Source organism: Lampris incognitus, chromosome 15 (assembly GCF_029633865.1).
Source record: "Lampris incognitus isolate fLamInc1 chromosome 15, fLamInc1.hap2, whole genome shotgun sequence".
NCBI classification, from domain to species: Eukaryota; Metazoa; Chordata; class Actinopteri; order Lampriformes; family Lampridae; genus Lampris; species Lampris incognitus.
The window spans coordinates 27,164,784-27,187,197 of NC_079225.1; the positions used below are offsets into that span (position 1 = coordinate 27,164,784).

The window sequence follows — 22,414 nt, forward strand, 5'->3', positions numbered from 1 at the left end:
CAGAGACACGTACATAAGCAGGAGTGCGCGTGCACACACACACACACACACACACACACACACACACACACACACACACACACACACACACACACACACAGGTATCAGTCATTAACAGTAATCCCATATTAAATGTATTTTCTACTAGTAAGTAGGATTGTGGCGATTTCCTGCAAACACACAAACAAACACACACGTGTACCTGTATCTTCATCATGGCAGCTGTGATGCCTTGCTCAGCGGTTGCTTGGAGGTTTTGAGCAACAACACCAGCCTTTGGGAGATCTGGGAGACAAACACATTATTTAATTAGGTCTACCAGTATCTTAAAAGCCCAAAAATGATCCACAACAGGAATGTTCCCTCCCATAACCAAACAAGTGCCTGGAAAACTAATATAAAGCTGAAATTAAATTTCCTTTTGAAAAGACCCCCCTCCTTTTTCTTTTTTTTTTTTGTTCTCTCCAATTGTATCTGGCCAATTACCCCACTCTTCCGAGCTGTCTCGGTCTCTGCTCCACCCCCTCTGCTGATCCAGGGAGGGCTGCAGACTACCACATGTCTCCTCCGATACATGTGGAGTCACCAGCTGCTTCTTTTCACCTGACAGCGAGGAGTTTCGCCAGGGGGACGTAGTGCTTGGGAGAATCACACTAGTCCCCCCAAGTTCCCCCTCCCCCCTGAACAGGGCGCCCTGGCTAACCAGAGGAGGCGCTAGTGCAATGACCAGGACACATACCCACATCCGGCTTCCCACCCATAGACACGGCCAATTGTGTCTGCAGGGACGCCCGACCAAGCCAGAGGTAACACGGGGATTCGAACCGGCAATCTCCGTGTTGGTAAGCAACAGAATAGACCGCCACACTACCCAGATGCCCCTGGAAAGATCCATTAACCTTTTCATTTTCAACCTATAATTTTCCCTCATTAGGCCTTGCATAAAATGAGGCAAAAATTCTTACAAGCAACTTTGCCAAGAGAAAATGTTGCAAACACAGAAGTTCTTTTAAATGTGTTTTTGTTTTTTATTTTATTTTCAGCCCACTTTTTCAACCCAGTGGTTATGGCTACCCACAGTATATCTAATTATTGCACAGGTAGGGTTACCCAGTGATTAAAATGAAGACTACGATGAGTACTAACAAGCAATTAGAGGTAGCAGAAAGCAATGTGGAAGATAGGGCTTCACGCTTGTCTGTATCAGTCAACAGTTGCTTCAAAAGGTCTTATCAGTATTGGGAGAGCTATCAAAACGATGCACCAATATGATGACACTATGTGCCAACAGCGACAATAGCCATTGCTGGAAAGACAATACAGCCTGCAAAGAAACGTCTGCAGTTTGCCCCATTTCTGTTTCAATGTGACAATTACCAGTCTATTTTCAGATATCGGCAAAAAAAATCCAATATCGTGCACTCTTAATGGAAGAAGTTCTTCGTTGCTGATTCATTGCTTTCTTGTCCCTGTTCAGCATCTGTTTGAATCACCGCGGGACCTTCCCTAACTAACCCCTTGTCCCGTCCAGACACACTCACACCCACATTCCTCTGAATGTCTTAAGGTTTCTCTTTCTTGCATTCTTCAGTTCAACCTAAAATCGGCAGACCCGTGTGACCCGTCTGTGCATGCTGACTGTCACACGTGCATATACACACACAGTAAACCTCTGTCGAGATGTGCAACACCTAAACAGAGACTGAGCTTTCGCTCTTGTTGACAGTGTCTTCTCATCAGATGAGGAGGACATGAAGAGCGTGGATTGGCCGACTCACCTGTACCGGTGCGCAGGGTATTGGTCTGATTTTCTATGATGGCCTGACTCAGCTTGGCCAAGCCGCGCATCAACAATGCCATATCGCCCGCCATGACTGACGAGAGAGAGGGAGAGAGAGAGAGGGGGGAGGGGGTAGGATGTAGGGGTCATATCAATCATCAATGAAAATACATCACCTGCTATCACCGACAAGGCCTGACGGACTAGACAGACAAGACAAATGAGACAAGACAGAAGCATACCCTGACCACAACAGAGAGAAACAGACAGATTGTGAGTTTTCAGAGTGTGAGAGTAGATATCTGAGCACCATATCAACCTCCAATGAAAATTACAGAAAGGAGGAAGATGAAGAGTGGGCGAGAGACTGAAGGATAGAAGGGTGAGAGAGGCATGCGTTAAACTGTTAAAATATGCCGAGGACACACTCCTGTCAGCTTGTCAGACACACACACACACACACACACACACACACACACACACACACACACACACACACACACACACATCTAATCTGAGAGCTAACACTTTGTCTAAAAATATCCTTCTACCCCACACACACACACATACATACAAGTCTGCAGTCAAAGTAAATAAAAAAGAATAAGAAGAATAAAATGGACAACATAAAACACAAGATTACTGCAGCGTGTTAGTATGTACATCTTTTTGTGTGTGTGTGTGTGTGTGTGTGTGTGTGTGTGTGTGTGTGTGTGTGTGTGCAGGCTATTCATAGGGTCCAAGATCAGCTCTGAGCCATAAATGCAACAGGAAGAGTTTTATTTATGAAACATACTTTATGACAGGATACTTTATTTAGAAGAGAAATTCTCCTTTCTCTTGCTGCCCTCCACATAGAGGTCAGGGTCCATATTCATGACTATTCTTAAAGGTTAAAAGTAGCTCCTAATTAGCTGATTTAGGAGAAAATCCTAAAACTAATGTGCACATCAGCCCTCATTTTAAGACACCTACTTTTTTCTTTTTCTTTTTTTTTTGGCTAGGAGTCATTCATGATGCAACCCAGCCACTGAGGATGCACAAGCCAGTGCATCCTTAGTGCCGGTCCCAAGCCCGGACAAATGGGGAGGGTTGCGTCAGGAAGGGCATCCGGCGTAAAATCTTTGCCAAATCAAATATGCGGATCATAAATAAGACTTACATACCGGATCGGTCGAGGCCCGGGTTACCAACGACCGCCACCGGTACTGTTAACCAGCAGGGTGTCGGTGGAAACTGTGCTACTGTTGGGCGAAGGAGAAGGAGAGGGGGAAAGCATGTCCAGAGGCAGCTAGAGAGGAGGAAGGGTAGGCATGTGGAGGTGAGAGTTGGAACTTTGAATGTTGGCACTATGACTGGTAAAGGGAGAGAGCTGGCTGACATGATGGAAAGAAGAAAGGTAGGCATACTGTGTGTGCAAGAGACCAGGTGGAAGGGGAGTAAGGCCAGGAGTATCGGAGGTGGGTTCAAACTCTTCTACCATGGTGTGAATGGGAGGAGAAATGGGGTAGGGGTAATTCTGAAGGAAGAGTATGTCAAGAGCGTGCTGGAGGTGAAGAGAGTGTCAGACAGAGTGATGAGTATGAAGCTGGAAATTGAAGGTTTATTGCTGAATGTTATCAGCGCATATTCCCCGCAAGTTGGGTGTGAGATGGATGAAAAAGAAGAATTCTGGAATGAGTTGGACGACATGGTGGAGAGGGTACCCAAGGAGGAGAGAGTGGTGATTGGAGCGGACTTCAATGGACATGTTGGTGAAGGGAACAGAGGTGATGAGGAGGTGATGGGAAGGTATGGAGTCAAGAAGAGAAATGTGGAAGGACAGATGGTGGTCGATTTTGCGAAAAGGATGGACATGGCTGTGGTGAATACATATTTCAAGAAGAGGGAGGAACACAGGGTGACGTACAAGAGTGGAGGAAAGTGCACACAGGTGGGGGAGAGCGTAGCTAGGCAGCATCGGATGGTGGTCTGTAGGATGACTTTGGAGACCAAGAAGAGGAAGCGAGTGAAGACACAGCCGAAGATCAAATGGTGGAAGTTGAAGAAGGAAGACTGTTGTGTGGAGTTCAGGCAGGAGTTAAGACAGGCACTGGGTGGTAGTGAAGAGTTGCCAGATGGCTGGAAAACCACTGCAGAAATAGTGAGGGAGACAGCTAGGAAGGTACTTAGTGTGTCATCAGGACAGAGGAAGGAAGACAAGGAGACTTGGTGGTGGAATGAGGAAGTACAGCAAATTATACAGAGGAAAAGGTTGGCAAAGAAGAAGTGGGATAGTCAGAGAGATGAAGAAAGTAGACAGGAGTACAAGGAGATGCAGCGTAAAGCAAAGAGAGAGGTGGCAAAGGCAAAGGAAAAGGCGTATGGTGAGTTGTATGACAGATTAGACACTAAGGAAGGAGAAAAGGACTTGTACCGATTGGCTAGACAGAGGGACCAAGCTGCAAAGGATGTGCAGCAAGTTAGGGCGATCAAGGATAGAGATGGAAATGTGCTGACAAGTGAGAGTGTGCTAAGAAGGTGGAAGGAATACTTTGAGGGGCTGATGAATGAAGAAAATGAGAGAGAGAGAAGGTTGGATGATGTAGGGATAGTGAATCAGGAAGTTCAGCGGATTAGCAAGGAGGAAGTGAGGGCAGCTATGAAGAGGATGAAGAATGGAAAGGCAGTTGGTCCTGATGACATACCTGTGGAGGCATGGAGATGTTTAGGAGAGATGGCAGTGGAGTTTTTAACTAGATTGTTTAACACAATCCTGGAAAGTGAGAGGATGCCTGAGGAGCGGAGAAGAAGCATACTGGTACCGATTTTCAAGAACAAGGGCGATGTGCAGAACTGTAACTACTACAGAGGTATAAAGTTGATCAGCCACAGCATGAAGATTTGGGAAAGAGTAATAGAAGCTAGGTTAAGAGGAGAGGTGACGATCAGCGAGCAGCAGTATGGTTTCATGCCACGAAAGAGCACCACAGATGCGATGTTTGCTTTGAGAATGTTGATTGAGAAGTATAGAGAAGGCCAGAAAGAGTTGCATTGTGTCTTTGTAGATTTAGAGAAAGCTTATGACAGAGTGCCGAGAGAGGAGGTTTGGTATTATATGAGGAAGTCAGGAGTTGCAGAGAAGTATGTAGGAGTGGTGCAGGATACGTATGAGGGAAGTGTGACAATGGTGAGGTGTGCGGTTGGAATGACAGATGGGTTCAAGGTGGAGGTGGGATTACATCAAGGATCGGCTCTTAGCCCTTTCTTGTTTGCAATGGTGATGGACAGGTTGACGGACAAGATCAGGCAGGAGTCTCCATGGACGATGATGTTCGCGGATGACATTGTGATCTGTAGCGAGAGTAGGGTGCAGGTTGAGGAGAGCCTGGAGAGGTGGAGGTATGCACTGGCGAGAAGAGGAATGAAAGTCAGTAGGAGCAAGACGGAATACATATGCGTGAATGAGAGAGAGGACAGTGGAATGGTCAGGATGCAAGGAGTGGAGGTGACAAAGGCATTTGAGTTTAAATACTTGGGGTCAACTGTCCAAAGTAACGGGGAGTGCAGTAGAGAGGTGAAAAAGAGAGTGCAGGCAGGTTGGAGTGGGTGGAGAAGTGTGTCAGGAGTGATTTGCGACAGAAGGGTATCAGCAAGAGTTAAAGGGAAAGTTTACAAGATGGTTGTGAGACCAGCTATGTTATATGGTTTGGAGACAGTGGCACTGACGAAAAGACAGGAGGCGGAGCTGGAGGTGGCAGAGTTGAAGATGCTAAGATTTTCACTGGGAGTAACGAAGAAGGACAGGATTAGGAACGATTATATTAGAGGGACCGCTCAGGTTGGACGGTTTGGAGACAAAGCAAGAGAGGCAAGATTGAGATGGCTTGGACATGTGTGGAGGAGAGATGCTGAGTATATTGGGAGAAGGATGCTGAATATGGAGCTGCCAGGGAAGAGGAGAAGAGGAAGGCCAAAGAGGAAGTTTATGGATGTGGTGAGGGAAGACATGCAGGTGGCTGGTGTGACAGAGGAAGACGCAGAAGACAGGAAGAAATGGAAACGGATGATCCGCTGTGGCGACCCCTAACGGGAGCAGCCGAAAGTAGTAGTAGAGAGTCATTCATGATGCATTTTAGCACTGAAACTAACTGCTAAATCTGCAAAATGTTAAGGTTAGCAGAGATAAAGTCAAATCATAACAGGCCCAGAAATAGCCCCTGCCATTTAAAGTTGCTGCTGTTAGATTGCAGGTCATCCCGGGTCCAAATTTGCCTTTTGTCAACCTACTTCTTTTCTTACATGGACAAGTTGTGCAAGAAGTAAAAGCTGGCCTTGCATCCAATTTGGTTTCCGCTCATGTTGTCATGGCGATACTTCGGGCTTGTTCCCATCAAGCTGCATTAACCATCCAAAACTATCAACTCCTTGATTTTTTCTTTTTTTTTAAATGACGATACTGGTCACGTGGCTTGGGTCCTGGACTGTTCCGGTGGCATCTGGACACTGCTTGGCATCCTGTGCATCATATTCTTATAAATTTTACAAGTCCATTATAATTCTTTTTATCCTCTTTCAATGTTGTATTGTGTAAATTGTGTAAACACAACATCCATTGCATGTTGTGCGTCTTGGGAGAGAGATCCCTCCTCTGTTGCTCTCCCTGAGGTTTCTTCCTGTTAAAGGGTTTTTTTTAGGGAGTTGTTCCTTATCTGATGAGAGGGTCTAAGGACAAGATGTTGTGTTGCTGTAAAGCCCACTGAGGCAAATTTGTAATTTGTGATACTGGGCTATACAAATAAAATTGACTTGACTTGATAAAAGTCAGTATTCTAAATTTGGGTTCATGTATGTTATCAGCAGCACTTAATTTTCTTTCAAAAATGAATTCTTTATTTGTCTATGGCAACAGATTTGTACCTCCCAAAATGGCGTTGTTGGTTAGTTTGCTGTATGAGCCGTGCTGCAGTCCCTTTCCAAAGTGTTTCGGGAACCCGTCCAATTCGAAGGTCGAAAGATTGAGGCTGACGTCGATTTAGATTGAGACCAATGTGCGAGAAACATGACCTTTGTGTGTGTGTGTGTGTGTGTGCGCGCGCGTGTGCATGTGCGTGTGCGTGTGCAACTGAGGATTACTAATGTGGCTTTTGTGATGGTAAGCTGTGTCGCTGCATGATTTATTTTTGATTTAATTTCTTAAATGGGAAAAAAAACAATCAGTGCATGAGTGACGCTGCTCCCGCTGCATTCCACTCTGCTACAACCTACTGAATGTTTGTGGGAGCGTCCCGTACAGATGCACTGGCATTACAACAGGCCCTGACATAGCCCTGGGCTTCGGGCCAATCACAAAAGCCAGTGCTAAAACAGCTGAACTTCCTTTTTTTTTTACGAGCAAAAAGTGGGCCATAGTCCTTCTCCGGTGCTTCACTAGTATTTCCAAACAGTGCACAAAGACCAGCCGTAGCATAACATGGCTGATGGACAGTAGTCAATTGGCCTAAATTCAAAAACTAATGGCCGCTGGGTATTTAGAAATGAAGACTGATGTCACACCACTTGCTTTATGCTGTCAAGGTGTCTGTTTATTTATGTTTTAACTGTAGTCTAGTGATTGAATCAAACCAGACCAAACAGAAGTAGCCTATATCATACTCCTATCCCTCTCCCAAACCCTTTTAAGGGATCAAGAGAATAAACAAACACACATTATTACAGTGACAACATGTGGCAGTCACTGTTATGAACTTCAGTCTTCTGCTTTGTGCCATGAGTAATGCTGCGTTCCAGACAACCCGGAAGTCAGGATTTTCCAACCTCCTACTAGAAAAACTGCAATGGAGCATCCCTTAAAGTCGGAGTTCCAACTTGTAAACAGGGGACAAATCCATCCACCCCAACTTCATGGAGAAGCATGTCTGACGTCACACAACTATGGCAGCACCCATGGGGCTGCACAATGTTAATGGAAAACCATCAACTAAGGCAACCTTAAGTATATTTGTCTGTATTTAATTAGAATAATGCACACTATCATATAGTAAAACCTGTTCTGCATAAATTGATGTCAAAATATATCACAAATGTTATTAGGTAGCTGGTTACAGTAAACTATCTCTGAAAGGTATGTTCTCTACAAAGGATATTCCTCTGTTTGCAAGGAATATATGCAAGGAAGCTGCACCGCTGACAGTTCAATTTTCTATACACCTGCCAAAAAAAAAAACACCAGTTTATCAGGGTCAGCCATGTTGTTTGTTTACATTTGGTGTCGTGCACCAGGAACGCTTGGAGGTCAGAAATGGGCGACTTTAACTGGGAAATTCTGACCTCGGACTTTGAATGGAACGCAGCATTCGTTTATTGTGCAAGTTTCTCTGCTTGATGCCCTGCAAACTGACCAACCCCTATCAGGAAACAGGGAAGTTGGACATTCAAAAACAGAGCCGAGGAGAAAGAAGTTTAGAAGGCTTATTAGCGCTGCTTATTTGACCATTGTTGCAATAAGCTTTTTCTACTGAGCACGCATTTCTGTCATGTTCATTTTGATCGTAAATCAAAGGGAGGGAACGGTAAACTATGACTGATTACGAAACAATGAAATAAAATGTTAGGCAACTTCCCATTAACCTCTCCTGTGCACACAAAAATATTAGCCTTTAAATTTTGTGCATGTGTTTCTGTGTTTCTCTGTTCTGGGTGCATGTTTTCTTAATTCAGGTATGAGCACAGCAATGGAAGACAAGCAAATAACTTCACTTGACTAATAAGTTGATGATAAACTGGTGTTTCTCAAGTGATGGTGAGTATTATTGGACTAATTATTTAAGGATTGTTTGATAATAATGAATAAACCTTTTATTAAGCAACCAGATAGAAGGAAAGCTATGCTCTAGGCGAGTTTTTCAGCAAGGTAAATGTAAGCATGAAGCGGAGAACCACCGAGGGTGACGTGAATGTGATGGGAGGAGAGGAGAGGAGGGCAGGAAACAGAGGAGGGAAGACGAATGGGAGAAAACAAGGAGAAGAAAATCAGATGTGAGAGAAATGAGGGGATGAGAAAAGGGAGACGGGAAAGAAGCCAGAAATAGAAATAAAAGTCCCCAACAATGCACCTTTGTGGGAGTGAATAGGCAGCGGTTATTTGTGGTGCAGTAACGCAAACATACACAACTAAAGCGTCAGCTGTTGTGTAGCCTTGCTGTTTCTATAGTCACAAGATATTGGCCCATGGCTATGAAAATAGCCAGGCATCCCTGAATGTGTGTGTCTGTGTGTATGTGAATACTTTCCAGTTAGCCTCATGGCATACTGATAGCTGAGTCCCTTTGCTGGCTTTACCCAAGATAGCTTATTCGTACCCTTGGCTGCTGATCTTGAGCAAATGGCCATCTACACTCAATCATGAATTAAGGGACAGTGAAGCCCAACATATTGCCAAAGTACAAGAGACAAGGAACAAAGTTGGACTTCAAGGTTTCCTCTTCTTAAAGTGGTCAATCGAGATCACTTTTAGCACCTCAACTGGAATCAACACAAGGACAAGGGCAAGGATAGATGTTAACCTATGGTCCACACTGCCTCACGGCTCCACTCATGCATCTGTTCATATTCACTCATTCACATGCATACATGTGCCCGTCATCAACACCTTCACCACCATATATACACGTATAGACGGAGGTGTGTGTGTGTGTGTGTGTGTGTGTGTGTGTGTGTGTGTGTGTGTGTGTGTGTGTGTGTGTGTGTGTGTGTGTGTGTGTGTGTGTGTGTGTGTGTGCATTTCCTTCAGGTTATAATGAATTTACAGGTCAACTGTTAAACCTAAAAAAAATCAACTACCTGAAGCTACATTTATGACATTTAATTTCAGATCCAGAGAAAAATCACTTCAAACCGAGATCTTTATATTCTGTGACAAAGCAGCTGGTCCATCACCAGCCTGCATCTTAACACGCTTGTGTCGCAAACAGCAAAATGGGTCCAATGTCTTTTTTTTCTATCATGTGTCACCTAACTTTTAATGTACTCACAATGTCAACCATGCTCCGCTCTCTATCCTTACTGTACACATCTCTATAGTGCTGTAAACGACGCGTTAGACTTGCCTTGGCTAAAACCGAGTTGGGTTTGATCTTCCTAGTGGGCGTGCTGCCATGTGGCTCTGCACAAATAAACTGGACGTCAATTTAATCCCCGCAGTGGCTTTGCTGCGGACGTTGTTCTAGCTGAGCCGTATAGTTGTGTTTTGTTTCTTTCAGATTTTGATGTCGCGAACTAAAACGTAAACAGTCCCAACGTTGCAAAACACCGCGGCCATGGCGCTGCATATATATAACGCTTCTACAAGACTTTGCAGGAGAGGGAGCCGATTCTGATTGATGCAACCATGAAGCAGATTAGGAAAATGACAATCGGCAAACGCACTGCTTCATCCCTTAGCACTACACATGTTATTCTGCCATTGAAACTGATTGAGGACACTCACCAGCAGTTGTCTTTGATCACCCTTCACTCTTGTTTACTTCCCCAACCCTCCAAAAAGGTCAAATTGGGAGCGTAAATCAGAAAAATCCTTCTGTTGTCTTCTTTCCAGTATATTCATATGCACAAGCAAGTGCTGTAATTGAGATTTTTTACCAGCAATTACTATTTAGTTCCCCGTCGCCCTTCGCTATCTACGTGAGTACAGTCAGGTTGTTGCCTGTTTCTCTCCACCATGAGGTCAAAACCTATTATTTACCAACTACGTGGGGCAACCAGAGCCGTACGTTCACTTGAGTTTGGCAGCTTCGCTTGTTGGCACTCCACAAGTCTTGCGCAACGATTTTTGTCAAGTAGAAAGTAATACAGTGTCATGTCTTTTTTTTCTTTTCTTTTTTTGAAAGTTCAATGTTCTTCAAACGTCTCTTTATTCAACCAGTCCCGATTTTAAGGGATTCTCCGCTGGAGACTGCCTCTGATATTACGCCACATATATATGTGGGGCTCTGGTTGTTTAGTTTCTGCCCCCCGCGGTTCCGCCCACAACCAATTTCTACTGGTTCTTTATCGACGAGGAGCCGTCTCGTTGATAGGAGATGGCGGCTGTAATGTGGCATTCTGATTGGTCGTCCTCGCAGCCAAACTGTCCGCGTGTTTTGAGAGAGAGGGCAGCGCGGTGATGTTTATTTCCGCTTCACATCGTTCGTTTGCGGACCCGCAAACGCAAAGCCTTTAACTCCGCTCTCTCGAGATGTTCGTCTCAATCAAACCAGCGCACCCAGATACCACTGTCCTAATTAGTCGATGTAACTAATTTTATTGTGTATGACTTGAGTTTTCTCTTACGTTTTCTCAGTACGCTCCGCATTTGTAGCGGCAGAGAAACAGGCAAATTGACTGAAGTGACACAAGTCACGTATCTTGTCACATGTCCTCGTTGAGAAAGCGGCAAAATGGATCTTTACTGCCGCCGTCCGTCCGCTGATGCGATACGATCAGGAAAAACCTACTCCAACACTGGAGCAATAAAAAAATCGATTAAACGAATCATAATTGGTAATTGGTATATAGTTATATCAATTATTCAGGAATTTAACACAAAGCTTTTCTAAATGACACATTTTGCTGTTATATGTGATTTAAAAGGTCAGGGAAATGTCCTCTGTTGGGGATTTTGGTTCATTTAATGCTCGGTAAATTGTGAAAGAATGAGATCATTCGACGCTTGGTGACGTTTTTTGTCAAACCAATTATCCCAATCATGTCTATATCTGGGACAACCCGCTAAGGAGGCCTCGGGCAAAACTTTACTATGGGCCCCTACCAATCCTACTGTTTGTCCACCCCTCTATACATTGTGCATTTATAGAGTGGATGTGGGCCACTCTTAAGACCCCTAACATATAATTTGATATTTTGTTTAAATGCTGCATATTCCCGAACAATTTTGAATTTATTCAATTTACCACAAACCATCTTATACAGGGTGAACCCGAGGCTTCCGGGGCCGCTGGCCGACTGCCCACTTTGCTCAGTAAATAACTGGGACAGGCAAAGCCTCGATAAAACAATTATGTTTTAGATTACATGCCAAGCTTTCAAGTAATGGGAATATGCTCGAGGTCAGCGTCACCTAACAAGTAACTAAGTACATTCTTACCTATAAAAAAATCACTAGCATTCATTTTGAATTATTTCGTGGGACCCTTTTATTCTCCTCAAATCAAATCCGCGTCTTTGCCCGCTTTCCGAAAAAGCACCGCTTTGGCTGTTGTTACATGGTAGCCTCTGCAGTGTCCATGGGTTGACGACAGAGGGCGCAGCCGGCCCACATTCACAATACAGGACGTGCTGCGTTAAAGTACTTCTTGATTATTTCATTCTGCGACCCGGACTGAAGAGTTGCCACATAACCAAAGGCTCACGAACGCAAACAACTCCTTTATTGTCATGTTATGACCCAGACGGAGTCAGTGTAGTCTCTCTCTAAAGGATGCAACTGCAGTTAAGATTACTGACACCTTTGTGTAAATTAGTGGGCGCTACGGGTCCACTACCCCAACTTTGAAATCCTTGAAAGACATCCCTCCCACACACACACACACACACACACACACACACACACACACACACACACGGAAATACAAATCCTGATATCTCTCCCTCTTCCTCTCCCTATTCACCCCCTCAGTCCTTCTTTCCGCTTTCCTCCGTTCTTCCATCATCAGCATCAGCTGTTGCTGTTGTGGCCAGGAGTGATTTGAATGGCAAATAGCCCCCATGCAAACAAAGCAATCAGCCTGACCAGGGAACAACAGCAATAAAATGGGGTCAATCTAGAATTACTTAAACAGATACATTTGGGAGATAAGTTAGTTTAGATAGACAGCGAGAAGGACAAACAGTGAGGCAGACAGACATAGAAACGAGAGACAGCTACAGACAGACAGACACAAACAGCTATATAGATGTGTACAAATGTCATCTTCCAAAGGAGAGCAGTGTTTTTTATTTTCTCTGGCTTTCTGCTTGACAGTCTGTCTGACCTTGCTTCCACTTTACCCATACATGTGACTTTTTTTAAGTGATGACTTCAGGACGCCTTATGTGACAGGTCTAGGAGAGGAGATGAAGAGCAGGAGGAGGTAATGTAGACTCAGATTACAATAAATAAAGACAAAGCAGACAGATAACAGTCATTTCCATAATAAGTATGGATGCAAAAGGAAATGGGTTCATGTGATCTGGTGTTCGTGACAGACAGACCTAAAAAATTCCAGCAAAATGACAAGTAGAAGTCGGGTCTCTCTCTGTAGCCATTTTTGGCCACTTATAGACTTTGTTTAAGGAGACAATGCAAATAAATAAAAAATGGGGTACAGCAGAAACAGATTGGTATAAATCATATAATATTGAACAACAGTAAGTGCACATTGTATTGTGTTACGCTATCAAATGCCTAAGTACTGGGACAATGGTTGATCTTCCTTATTAAGGCACTGTACGGAAGAATTACAATCATTCTCTTTCTCAGTCTATTTCACTGCAAACAAGGTACACACTTTAAAATGAATACCTTGGTATCTTAAATATCGAATACTACCTTGAGTTAAGTTGCTATTCTTCACCAGAAACCTGTCACATCACAATGCAACAAAAAAAAAGTTTGTCATTCATCTAGAGTGAACTGACACTGCAAATGTTCCTTACTGAAATAAACATGTTGTCGTGATCTACTGAGTAGACCCAAATGCAGACACGGGCTGAAGGTAAAGGCTAGGTGTTGTCAATAATGCAGAGGGCAGTAGCGGGGGGCGACAGAGGGCTGGTGGAGACAGGCTTAAGTTGGGAAATGTGAAAGGTGGGATGGATTCTCATGGACTGGTGCAAATTGAGTCTAACAACGGAGGGACTGATTAGGCTGTCAATTTCAAACTGGCCAATACAACAGGGGGGACAGTTTCCTAGAGTCAGTCCTCAAAAGGATGTCTTTAGAGCAAAGTCTGACACTCAGGCCTTGCTGGTAGCCAAGATCGATGAAGTGGCAGTTGCGGTCCACTGAATAGAGCAGGGCAGAGCAAGCATCCCTCCAAATCTTCCAGCAGCGGCAGAGATGGCTCTGGATGGTGGGGATGGTGATTTCCTCTTCCTGGGCTGGGAACAGAGGTGGTAAGTAACCCAAGGAGCCTTCAAATGGGGACATCTCTATGGCAGCACAGGCTAAGGAGTTGTGCATGTACTCAATCCAGGGCAGGTGGGTGCTCCAGGAAGAGGTTATTCCAGGCGGTAACACCATGGAGCACTGCTGCCTCCAGGTCTTGATTCTGCCATTCCATCTGCCCATTGGTCTGGGAGTGGTACCCAGAGGTCAGGCCCACTGAGGCTCCAAGGCCCTGACAGAAGGCCTTCCAGACTTGGCCTCTGTCTGAAATGATGTCTGAAGGGATGCCATGAAGGTAGAACACATGGCGTACCAGGAGGTCCGTAGTCCCCAAAGCAGTAGGAAGTTTGGGCAGAGCCATGAAGTGCAAAGCCTTAGAGAACCTGTCAATGATGGTAAGTATTCCAGAGTTCCCTTGGGAAGATGGCAGTCCGGTAACAAAGTCTACAGTGATGTGAGACCACAGCCGACCTAGAATGGGCAGAGGATGGAGCAGGTGGCTGATGGGTGGCTTTTCCCTGGGCACACATAGTGCAAGTGGACTCAAAGGCACAGGTATCTGTAGTCATTGTAGGCCACTAGAAGTGTCACTTAGACAGACTTGGCTGCAAAGACACAATGAGGAGGGCTGGTTTCTGGGTCTGGTTCGGTTCTCTGAGCCCGTTTTACAAGACACTTTCTATCCTCCAACTAACCGTGGCCACCACACATGATGAGGGAAGGATGATGTCTGCATCAGTAGGAGCCTCACTGGGGACATATTGGTCAGAGAGGGCATCAGGTTTGAGGTTTCTGGTGCCTAGGCAGTATGGGAGGATGAAATTGAACCACCCAAAGAACATTTGCCCACCAGCTTGACAGGAGCTTAGGCGTTTGGCCTGCTGGATGTAGGACAGGTCACTCTGCCACTGTCAGGATCTTTTCTGGGCCTGTCCTAACTTGCCCACTCAAGAATGTAGCCTAGGAATGCTACTGAAGTGACATGAAATTCACATTTTTTCTGCCTTAGATAATTTACAGTTGAAATATCTTTGCAGCACATGCCTGGTGTGCTCCTCCAAGTTATGGGGAAAAAAAGGAGGACATCCTCGAGTTAAATAAACATGGAGCGATTGAGAAGGTCTCAACGAACATGTTTACCAGGGCCTGGAAGATGGCGAGGGCATTTGTGAGTCCAAAGGGAATTAGCCGGTATTCAAAGTGGCCAAGGAGGGTGTTGAAAGCTGTCTTCCATTCATCTCCTTCTCTAATCCTAACCAGATGGTAAGCGTTCCTGAGGTCCAGTTCAGTAAAGATGGTAGCTGCTTGAAGGCTGAACTGATCAGAGGTAGGGGACACTTGTTTTTGATATATATGTTATTAAGCCCACAGTAACCAATTCATGGACAAAGGGTCTTGCCTTTCTTTGAGACAAATAAAAAAACAGCACTGACAGGAGAGGATGGCCCGATGATGCCAGCAGCTAAGGAGTTGCAAATGTATTTTCCATGGCTTCTCTTTCCAGATGGGACAGGTTGTACAGACGACTGGAAGCAGAGGAGCATCGGAAAGGAGGTTGATGGTGCAATCATAAGGGCGATCAGAAGGCAGGGACAAGGCATGATGTTTACTGAACACTTCCCCAATGTCATGGTACACGAAAGGGATGGGTGACAGATCAGGGAGGTTGAGTGTTGGTGTGGAGATAGCAGCATCGGCTGGGGCAAAGACAGACTGAAGAGAGGAGGAATAACAGAAGGGGCTCCAACTCGCCACTTTGCTAGCAGACCAGTCAATATAGGGATTGTATTTCCTCAACCAGGGCTGGCTGGTTAAGAAACATAGGTGCATGAGAGGAGGGGATTACATGAAATTGAATGGTTTCATGATGGTTACCAGAGAACAGGCGGTTTGGTGTAATGGGTTATACGGGCAAGGAATCACCCATTCAAGACATTTGCATCCAGGGGAACAGGAAGCCGTTCGACCGCAATCTCGGCTTAGGATATTAAGTTAGATTCATTAAAGTTTTCACTGGCCCCAGAGTCTATTAAAACAAGCAATGGGAGAGATCATTAATTAGAAAAAAGGAGTGGCCTCTGAGTGCAACCATGACCAGGGAGAAGAGGAAAGGGTCTAATGGCTCACCAGGACCCCAGCTGTTACTGATGAGTCTCCTCTTTTTGCCAAAGGGGGCAGGAAGCTAGAAAATGGCCGGCCTGGCCATAATAAATGCAGACTCCAGCTTTTACCCTCTGGAGACTTTCAGCTGGAGAGAGACGGGTCCGACCCAACTGCATAGGCTCCTCTTCTGGGGAGACTGGAGTTGTGGAGCTGAGGGTTTCAAGGAGAGCTGGGGAAAATCAGGGCTCCCTCTCGCGAGAAGCGGAGTGGTGGAGCAAGGAGAGAATAAAGATGGCTGACAGTTGGCTTGCTCACGGCAGTGTTCCTGCAAACAATTGTCTAATTTAACTGACAGGAAATTAACTCATCTAGGCTGGCAGACTCATTCCTGGCTGCTAACTCATCTTTAACTGAGTTGCTAAGTTCATTCAGGAAAGCTCCCGGAAGCAATTCATCATTCCAACCAGACTCTGCCGCTAAAGTCCTGAACTCGACTGAGGACTCCACTACACTATGGGGGGCCTGAAGAAGTAGAAAGAGGTGCTTACTTGCATGTCTGCCTTGCACTGGATGGTCAAAAGTCTTTTTCATTTCTGTAACAAAGTTGGCATACAAGGAACTTATGGAGGATGTGCTTTCCAAGACTGCTGACCCCCAAGATCTATCTTTCTCTGTAAGCAACCCCATAATATAAGTGACCTTTGACCTATCGGTGGTGTATGTTTGAGGCTGTTGCTCAAAAACAAGGGAGCACTGGATTAAAAAGAACCTGCACGTTCCCAGATCTCCATCGTAACGTTCTGGTGCTGGAACGTGAGGCTCTCTGGGCAGGCAAGCCTTAGAGGCAAGTGGTTCAGCAGCTGCGGGGATGCCAGAGGTAGCCTGGGATTGTTGAGAGCCGAGGGGAGCTGGCTCTCGACCAGAGGTTCCTTAACGTAACCACCACTTCGCCGAGAACTTGGTCATGCTGACTCATGAGGGTTCCCTGTGAGGCCAGGGCTTTGTGGAGCTCTTCTGAACCTGTTGTCTGAACCCGTTGGGTTCATGGTGGCCAGATCATTCTGTCGTAATCTACCAAATGGACCCAAACGCAGATACAGACACAAGGTAAAAGAATGAAATGGGTTTATTGGAGCAAGGGGAATCGTGGAGTGGGGGGTTTGGAGGGCTGTTGAGCAAGCAGGGAGACAAATAGGCAGGCAGGCAGACGAGCAAGCGGGTCAGAGGAGATCCTGGGCACAGGAGAGGAGACAGCAATTAGCAAGGCAGGAAAAGGCAAGGTAAACAGCTTAGTCAAGACACAAGGAACAGTTTCTAAATAATCAGAGAGGCCTGAAGCATTTCACTACCAACTGTAGCTGGGACAACAATCTGGCTAAGAGTAGGTGAAGAGCCGGGGTAGAAATACCGCAGGGGTAGATGAGCTTGATGGAAGATGGGTGTGGATGAGCAGGGAGGAAGACAGTGAAGGAGCACCATGCCCACGCCAAGCAGGAATACAGGGAGACATAGGGAAAACAGGGTGGCATGGACCCAGTAGCCGTGACACACGTTCTGCTAGTTTAAAAGTCCTCCAACTATTCTGTAAGTAGAGGAATGGCAGGGATGAGGGATGTGTAAAACGCTAGTAACCTGTTGTTTGGTTAACCGAAGAGTCAATACAGAGGCACTGTAACAGGTGTCTGGTGTTGAAAATCTACAGACTACAACTAACCATGTCTTAGTATTCGATGAACTAACACAAAGAGCAACACAGTAAAAACTTATAAATAAAAATGGAATGAACTACAAATTAAGAGTGTGACAGTGGATAATACATGTGCATCAATTTCAAACACAACACAAAATCCTAACCCTAAAAAGTAGGATTTTTTTTTTAGTTGTCTGAGTTGGCTGTGTAACATCACCATATAGCTTAAATAAGATGTCATTTCTGACGTTGTTCATGGCAAGAAGTGCTCTACAATGTTTGCGAACACTAAAAAATGTTATTAAAAAAAAGCATTCCTAACAATAAACATTAAAAACAAAATCCTACTTATTAACATCATTAATCTCAGAGCTGTAGAGTTTGGACACCGTGTTGTCGCCCTTTCCGTGGTCTTGAACTGAAAAGTGTTGGCTAGAAACAGCAAAACCCTAGGGCGTCCGGGTAGCGTAGCAGTCTATTCCGTTGCCTACCAAAACGGGGATCGCTGGTTTGAATCCCCTTGTTACATCCGGCTTGGTCGGGCGTCCCGACAGACACATCTGGCCGTGTCTGTGGGCGGGAAGCTGGATGTGGGTATGTGTCCTGGTCGCTGCACTACTGCCTCTTCTGGTCGGTCGGGGCGCCTGTTCGGGGGGGAGGGGGAACTGGGGGGAATAGCGTGATCCTCCCACACACTACATCCCCCTGGCAAAACTCCTCACTGTCAGGTGAAAAGAAGCAGCTGGCGACTCCACGTGTATCAGAGGAGGCATGTGGTAGTCGGCAGCACTCCCCAGATCAGCAGAGGTGGTGGAGCAGTGACCGGGTTGGCTCAGAAAAAATAGGATAATTGGCCAAGTACAACTGGGAGAAAAAGGGGGGGGGAATCAAAAATAAAAAATAAAAATAGCAAAGCCCTTACTTTGGTGTGTGCCCAACAATTTCAGATCCGTTGGTTGAGAATCACCATCACCACCCAACCGTCACAGAGCAGGACTGCTGAGCAAACATGGCTGCCACAAGACACACCCGGGACTAAAATCTCTATACGCTGTGTGGGGGTCTGGGTGTTAACTCTTACAGGGAAGTGAACAAAACCCTGCTGTTCGTCACAGTGAAACATGCCTCTAAGATAAAGTTTAAACCAGTTAAAACACACGAAACAACTGTATAACCTCCACTCGTGGAAATGCAGTCAAGATCAAATGTATTTTTCAAAAGAGCTGAAATCAAATCCTCAGCTGAGAGAGATGTGCTTTAGTCGGGGTCCCATAGAGAAAGACTTGTTTCGGTCAGGATCCCAGTGCGGTACAGCTTCTGTCCAACAGTACTGCTGTCGAAATGTGATCCAACAGTCATTTGTTGAAACTGATGTCTGAAGATATGCAGAGGGGAAAAAAGGGAAACAAAAACAACTGTAGAAAATGAATGGGAGCTTTGATGTGCCCAAAACCTAAGAATTAAGGGTCTGCTGACACGGGGAGTGGACCTTGGAGCAGATAACATCCTTTAAATAATAAACACTTTCTGGGAATGGGGAACTTCTTACAAATAAAGTTTGTCAGCATGCCGTAGGGTTTGGACACCGACACCAGGAATGGCCTTGTGAGGTCACGGACAACACAGTAAACAGGTTTTGGAGTTGGGGTGGGGATGGAATATGCAAATGGGAATGTTGGCCCCGGTTTGTCAAGACGAAGAGACAAGCCTCAGAATATACCAGACAAGTGTAAATTAGACTGCTTGTTCCAGACTAAGCCAGATGGAGAGACATATGAATGGATTTGACATTTGCTCCAGGGGACCGCTCCCTTCCACTCCCTCGGCCACAAAGTCACGAAGAAAGATCCAAAGAGGTCCCCAGAATAAATGAATAGCGTTGGGTGTTTGTCCGAAAAATCCACTTGGACTAAAAACCTCAAACCTCAAGGCTCACAGTTGACCATGGATGTGATAATGTCTAGCAAACTATCAAGTCCAGCAAGGTAGCCGTCCTCCCTGTTCCCCACTACCCAAGATGCTCTGTGGTCGAGCAGGTCCCCGTCAGGAAGTGGGGTGGTTTTCCCAAAGTCAATCATCCATACTTTAGCCCGTCCCTTATTATCATGGACAAACAACAAAGAACTGCAATCACCTGGAGAGAGAGAGAGAGAGAGAGAGAGAGAGAGAGAGAGAGAGAGAGAGAGAGAGAGAGAGAGAGAGAGAGAGAGAGAGAGAGAGAGAGAGAGAGAGAGAGAGAGAGAGAGAGAGAGAGAGAGAGAGAGAGAGAGAGAGAGAGAGTGAGAGTGAGAGTGAGAAAGAGATAGAGAGGGAGGGAGAGGATAAAAGGAATGGGGGCGATCAAAGAGAGAGAAAGTAGTGAAGGTGAACAAAAAAGAAAGATGCAAGTTATTTATGTAGTTTTTAAATTTGCCTCTGTGCTTCTGTATCTCTACCAATTTGGACATTATAAGTGTAGGTTGTGTGTGTGTGTGTGTGTGTGTGTGTGTGCACGCATGTCCTTTGGTCATATGATCCCATTTCCTGTTTTGATCCATACACTTCCTATAGAGTTTTTATTCATGGCTGCGGTACGTGTGTGTGTGTGTGTGTGTGTGTGTGTGTGTTGTGTGTACAAGTGAATCATAAAATGAAGTCATCTGGGCCAGTAACTGTGTGTGTGTGTGTGTGTGTGTGTGTGTGTGTGTGTGTGTGTGTGTGTGTGTGTGTGTGTGTGTGTGTGTGTGCGCATGACAGTTTGTGTAGTCACATCTAATTTTCATATTCAAAATGTAATAAAATGTAGAGGTGTTAGGTTTTTCGGAGTTGCATGCGTGTCTGTATGTGTGTCTATGCGTGTGTATGTGTGTCTGTATGTGTGTCCTATGCGTGTGTATGTGTGTCTGTATTTGTGTGTCTGTGTGTACGAGTGCTCTTGGCAGCGTATATGTGATTGAGTGTATGTTTGTGTTGGAAGGCGTGCCTGTTTAAATGACTAAATGACTATTGTGCTCTGCGGGGCTTCCACATAAGTGTTTCGGCACTACTGGATTTGGTTTTCAAAAATCCTAATCATCCCAAAAGGTAAACACAAGCTACAAATTATTTGCGAACGGAAAAGCATTCCTGGCCATTTCCCGGAATGTTGGCCGGGACAAAACTATTTCAATGAGATTCACTTTCTGAGCAGTCTGCATCATACAACTCATAGGTTTGAATTTTATCTTTTTATAACAGGTATGCAAATACAAATACTTTTTGTCTGTGAATGTTCTCATTCATCCAGGTCATGGTTATCCAAAGGAATTGAATCAAGTGCAACTGGACTTGGTATATATCCATGAAGACGTTTCAGACTAGCTTGGTCTAGTCAGAAAGGCATGAACTGATGAAGCCTCTTGGATGAGAGGCGAAACGTCTTCACGGATATATACCAAGTCCAATTGCACTTGATTCAACTCCTTTGAACAAATACCTTTTCTATTTACGTTCTTACCTTTTAACCTCCTTTTATCTCTTTAATCATTTCTCCATTTCTTGTGCGACATCTGCAAATTTCACCTCTTTATGAAGGAGACTTTTCCGAATCAGGTTGCGTCTGAGAAGTGTTAGCTAGCGAGGAGTCAGACGCTAGCACGCTAGCAAGGAGTCAGACGCTACCACGCTAGCGAGGAGCGTCTGCGGCTGAAGCGGTTGAAAGAAAGGTATGGACCTGAAGCCTTTCCCTGACTTCTGTGCTTACCTCATGACTTTTGAAGAAAGGAGAGATCTCCAGAGTATCTCTGATGTCTTTCAGCCTGTTGAGATAAGAGTTCTGGAAAGTCCATGCATGCACACCGCACACGCACACGCGTGCACACACACACGCACACACACACACACACACACAAAGTTAGCAAATTGTGTTCTGTGTGTGTGTGTGTGTGTGTCTATGTAAATTCCCTAAGGACTTCTCTTTTTCTCTGAAAATTGAGCTCACTGTGCCTTAAAATGTATATCTGTGAGTGTGTGGTGTGTGTGTGTGTGTGTGTGTGTGTGTGTGTGTGTGTGTGTGTGTGTGAACAGAATGAGTGTGTGTGTTGGTTGATGAGTGGGGTGGGTGGATGTCAAGTTTGTGTGAGTGGTGGAGGACTGTGAGAGTGAATGTGTGTGTGTGTGTGCATGTGTGTGTGTGGGCATGTGTGTGTGTGTGTTCATATGTTTGTGTTTCCTATGGGGCTGTGAAAAGAGAACAGCAACTTGTAGAGTCCATCTGTCAGTGACACACCCCTTGTAAAAGCAGTGTACATACGTACACTCACTTTCACAGTCCTCCACCACTCACAAACTTGACATCCACCCCACCCACTCACCAACCAACAAACACACACACACACTCACCAGTATATCGTTGTTTCCTTTGACGAAGTCGCTGAAGGCGTCAGTAACTTGCTCTTTTGTCTTCGTCTTCTTAAAATCCCTGTTCACTGTGCCATCCTCCTTCTACACAGAGGAGAGGGAGAACGCCAGAAGAAGAGACGTGAGAACACAGCAAAGGAGAGAAGAAGAGAGGAAATCAGGGGTCAAGACACACAAGAAATTCAAGGGCAATCCCGAAATGGAGAGCGGACAGGCCCCGGTCCATGCTCGCTTTTACACCTGGGCCTGAATGCATTTTTCCACCCCAAAACACTGACACACCAACACAAAGAACGTGACAACATGTGCTTCCCCACCACGACTTGGTACCTATCGATAA

General features: G+C 45.3%; 2 protein-coding genes across 2 annotated transcripts in view; both read right to left on the reverse strand.

The window, feature by feature from the left end:
• coq8aa (coenzyme Q8A, genome duplicate a) overlaps window positions 1–10,668 on the reverse strand; it is a 36,903-nt gene extending 26,235 nt beyond the window's left edge. The window contains exons 1-3 of the mRNA XM_056294489.1: window positions 10,248–10,668; window positions 1,779–1,874; window positions 203–285 (exon numbers count right to left, since the gene is read on the reverse strand). Coding sequence (XP_056150464.1) covers window positions 203–285; window positions 1,779–1,872 — 177 coding nt within the window. The 5' untranslated portion in view covers window positions 1,873–1,874; window positions 10,248–10,668. The remainder of the gene's footprint in view (window positions 1–202; window positions 286–1,778; window positions 1,875–10,247) is intronic.
• Window positions 10,669–12,371: 1,703 nt separating this feature from the next.
• Window positions 12,372–22,414, reverse strand: part of itpkb (inositol-trisphosphate 3-kinase B) — a 39,287-nt gene continuing 29,244 nt past the window's right edge. Inside the window, 3 exon segments of the mRNA XM_056294996.1 lie at window positions 12,372–19,831; window positions 21,415–21,490; window positions 22,057–22,158. Coding sequence (XP_056150971.1) covers window positions 19,623–19,831; window positions 21,415–21,490; window positions 22,057–22,158 — 387 coding nt within the window. The 3' untranslated portion in view covers window positions 12,372–19,622.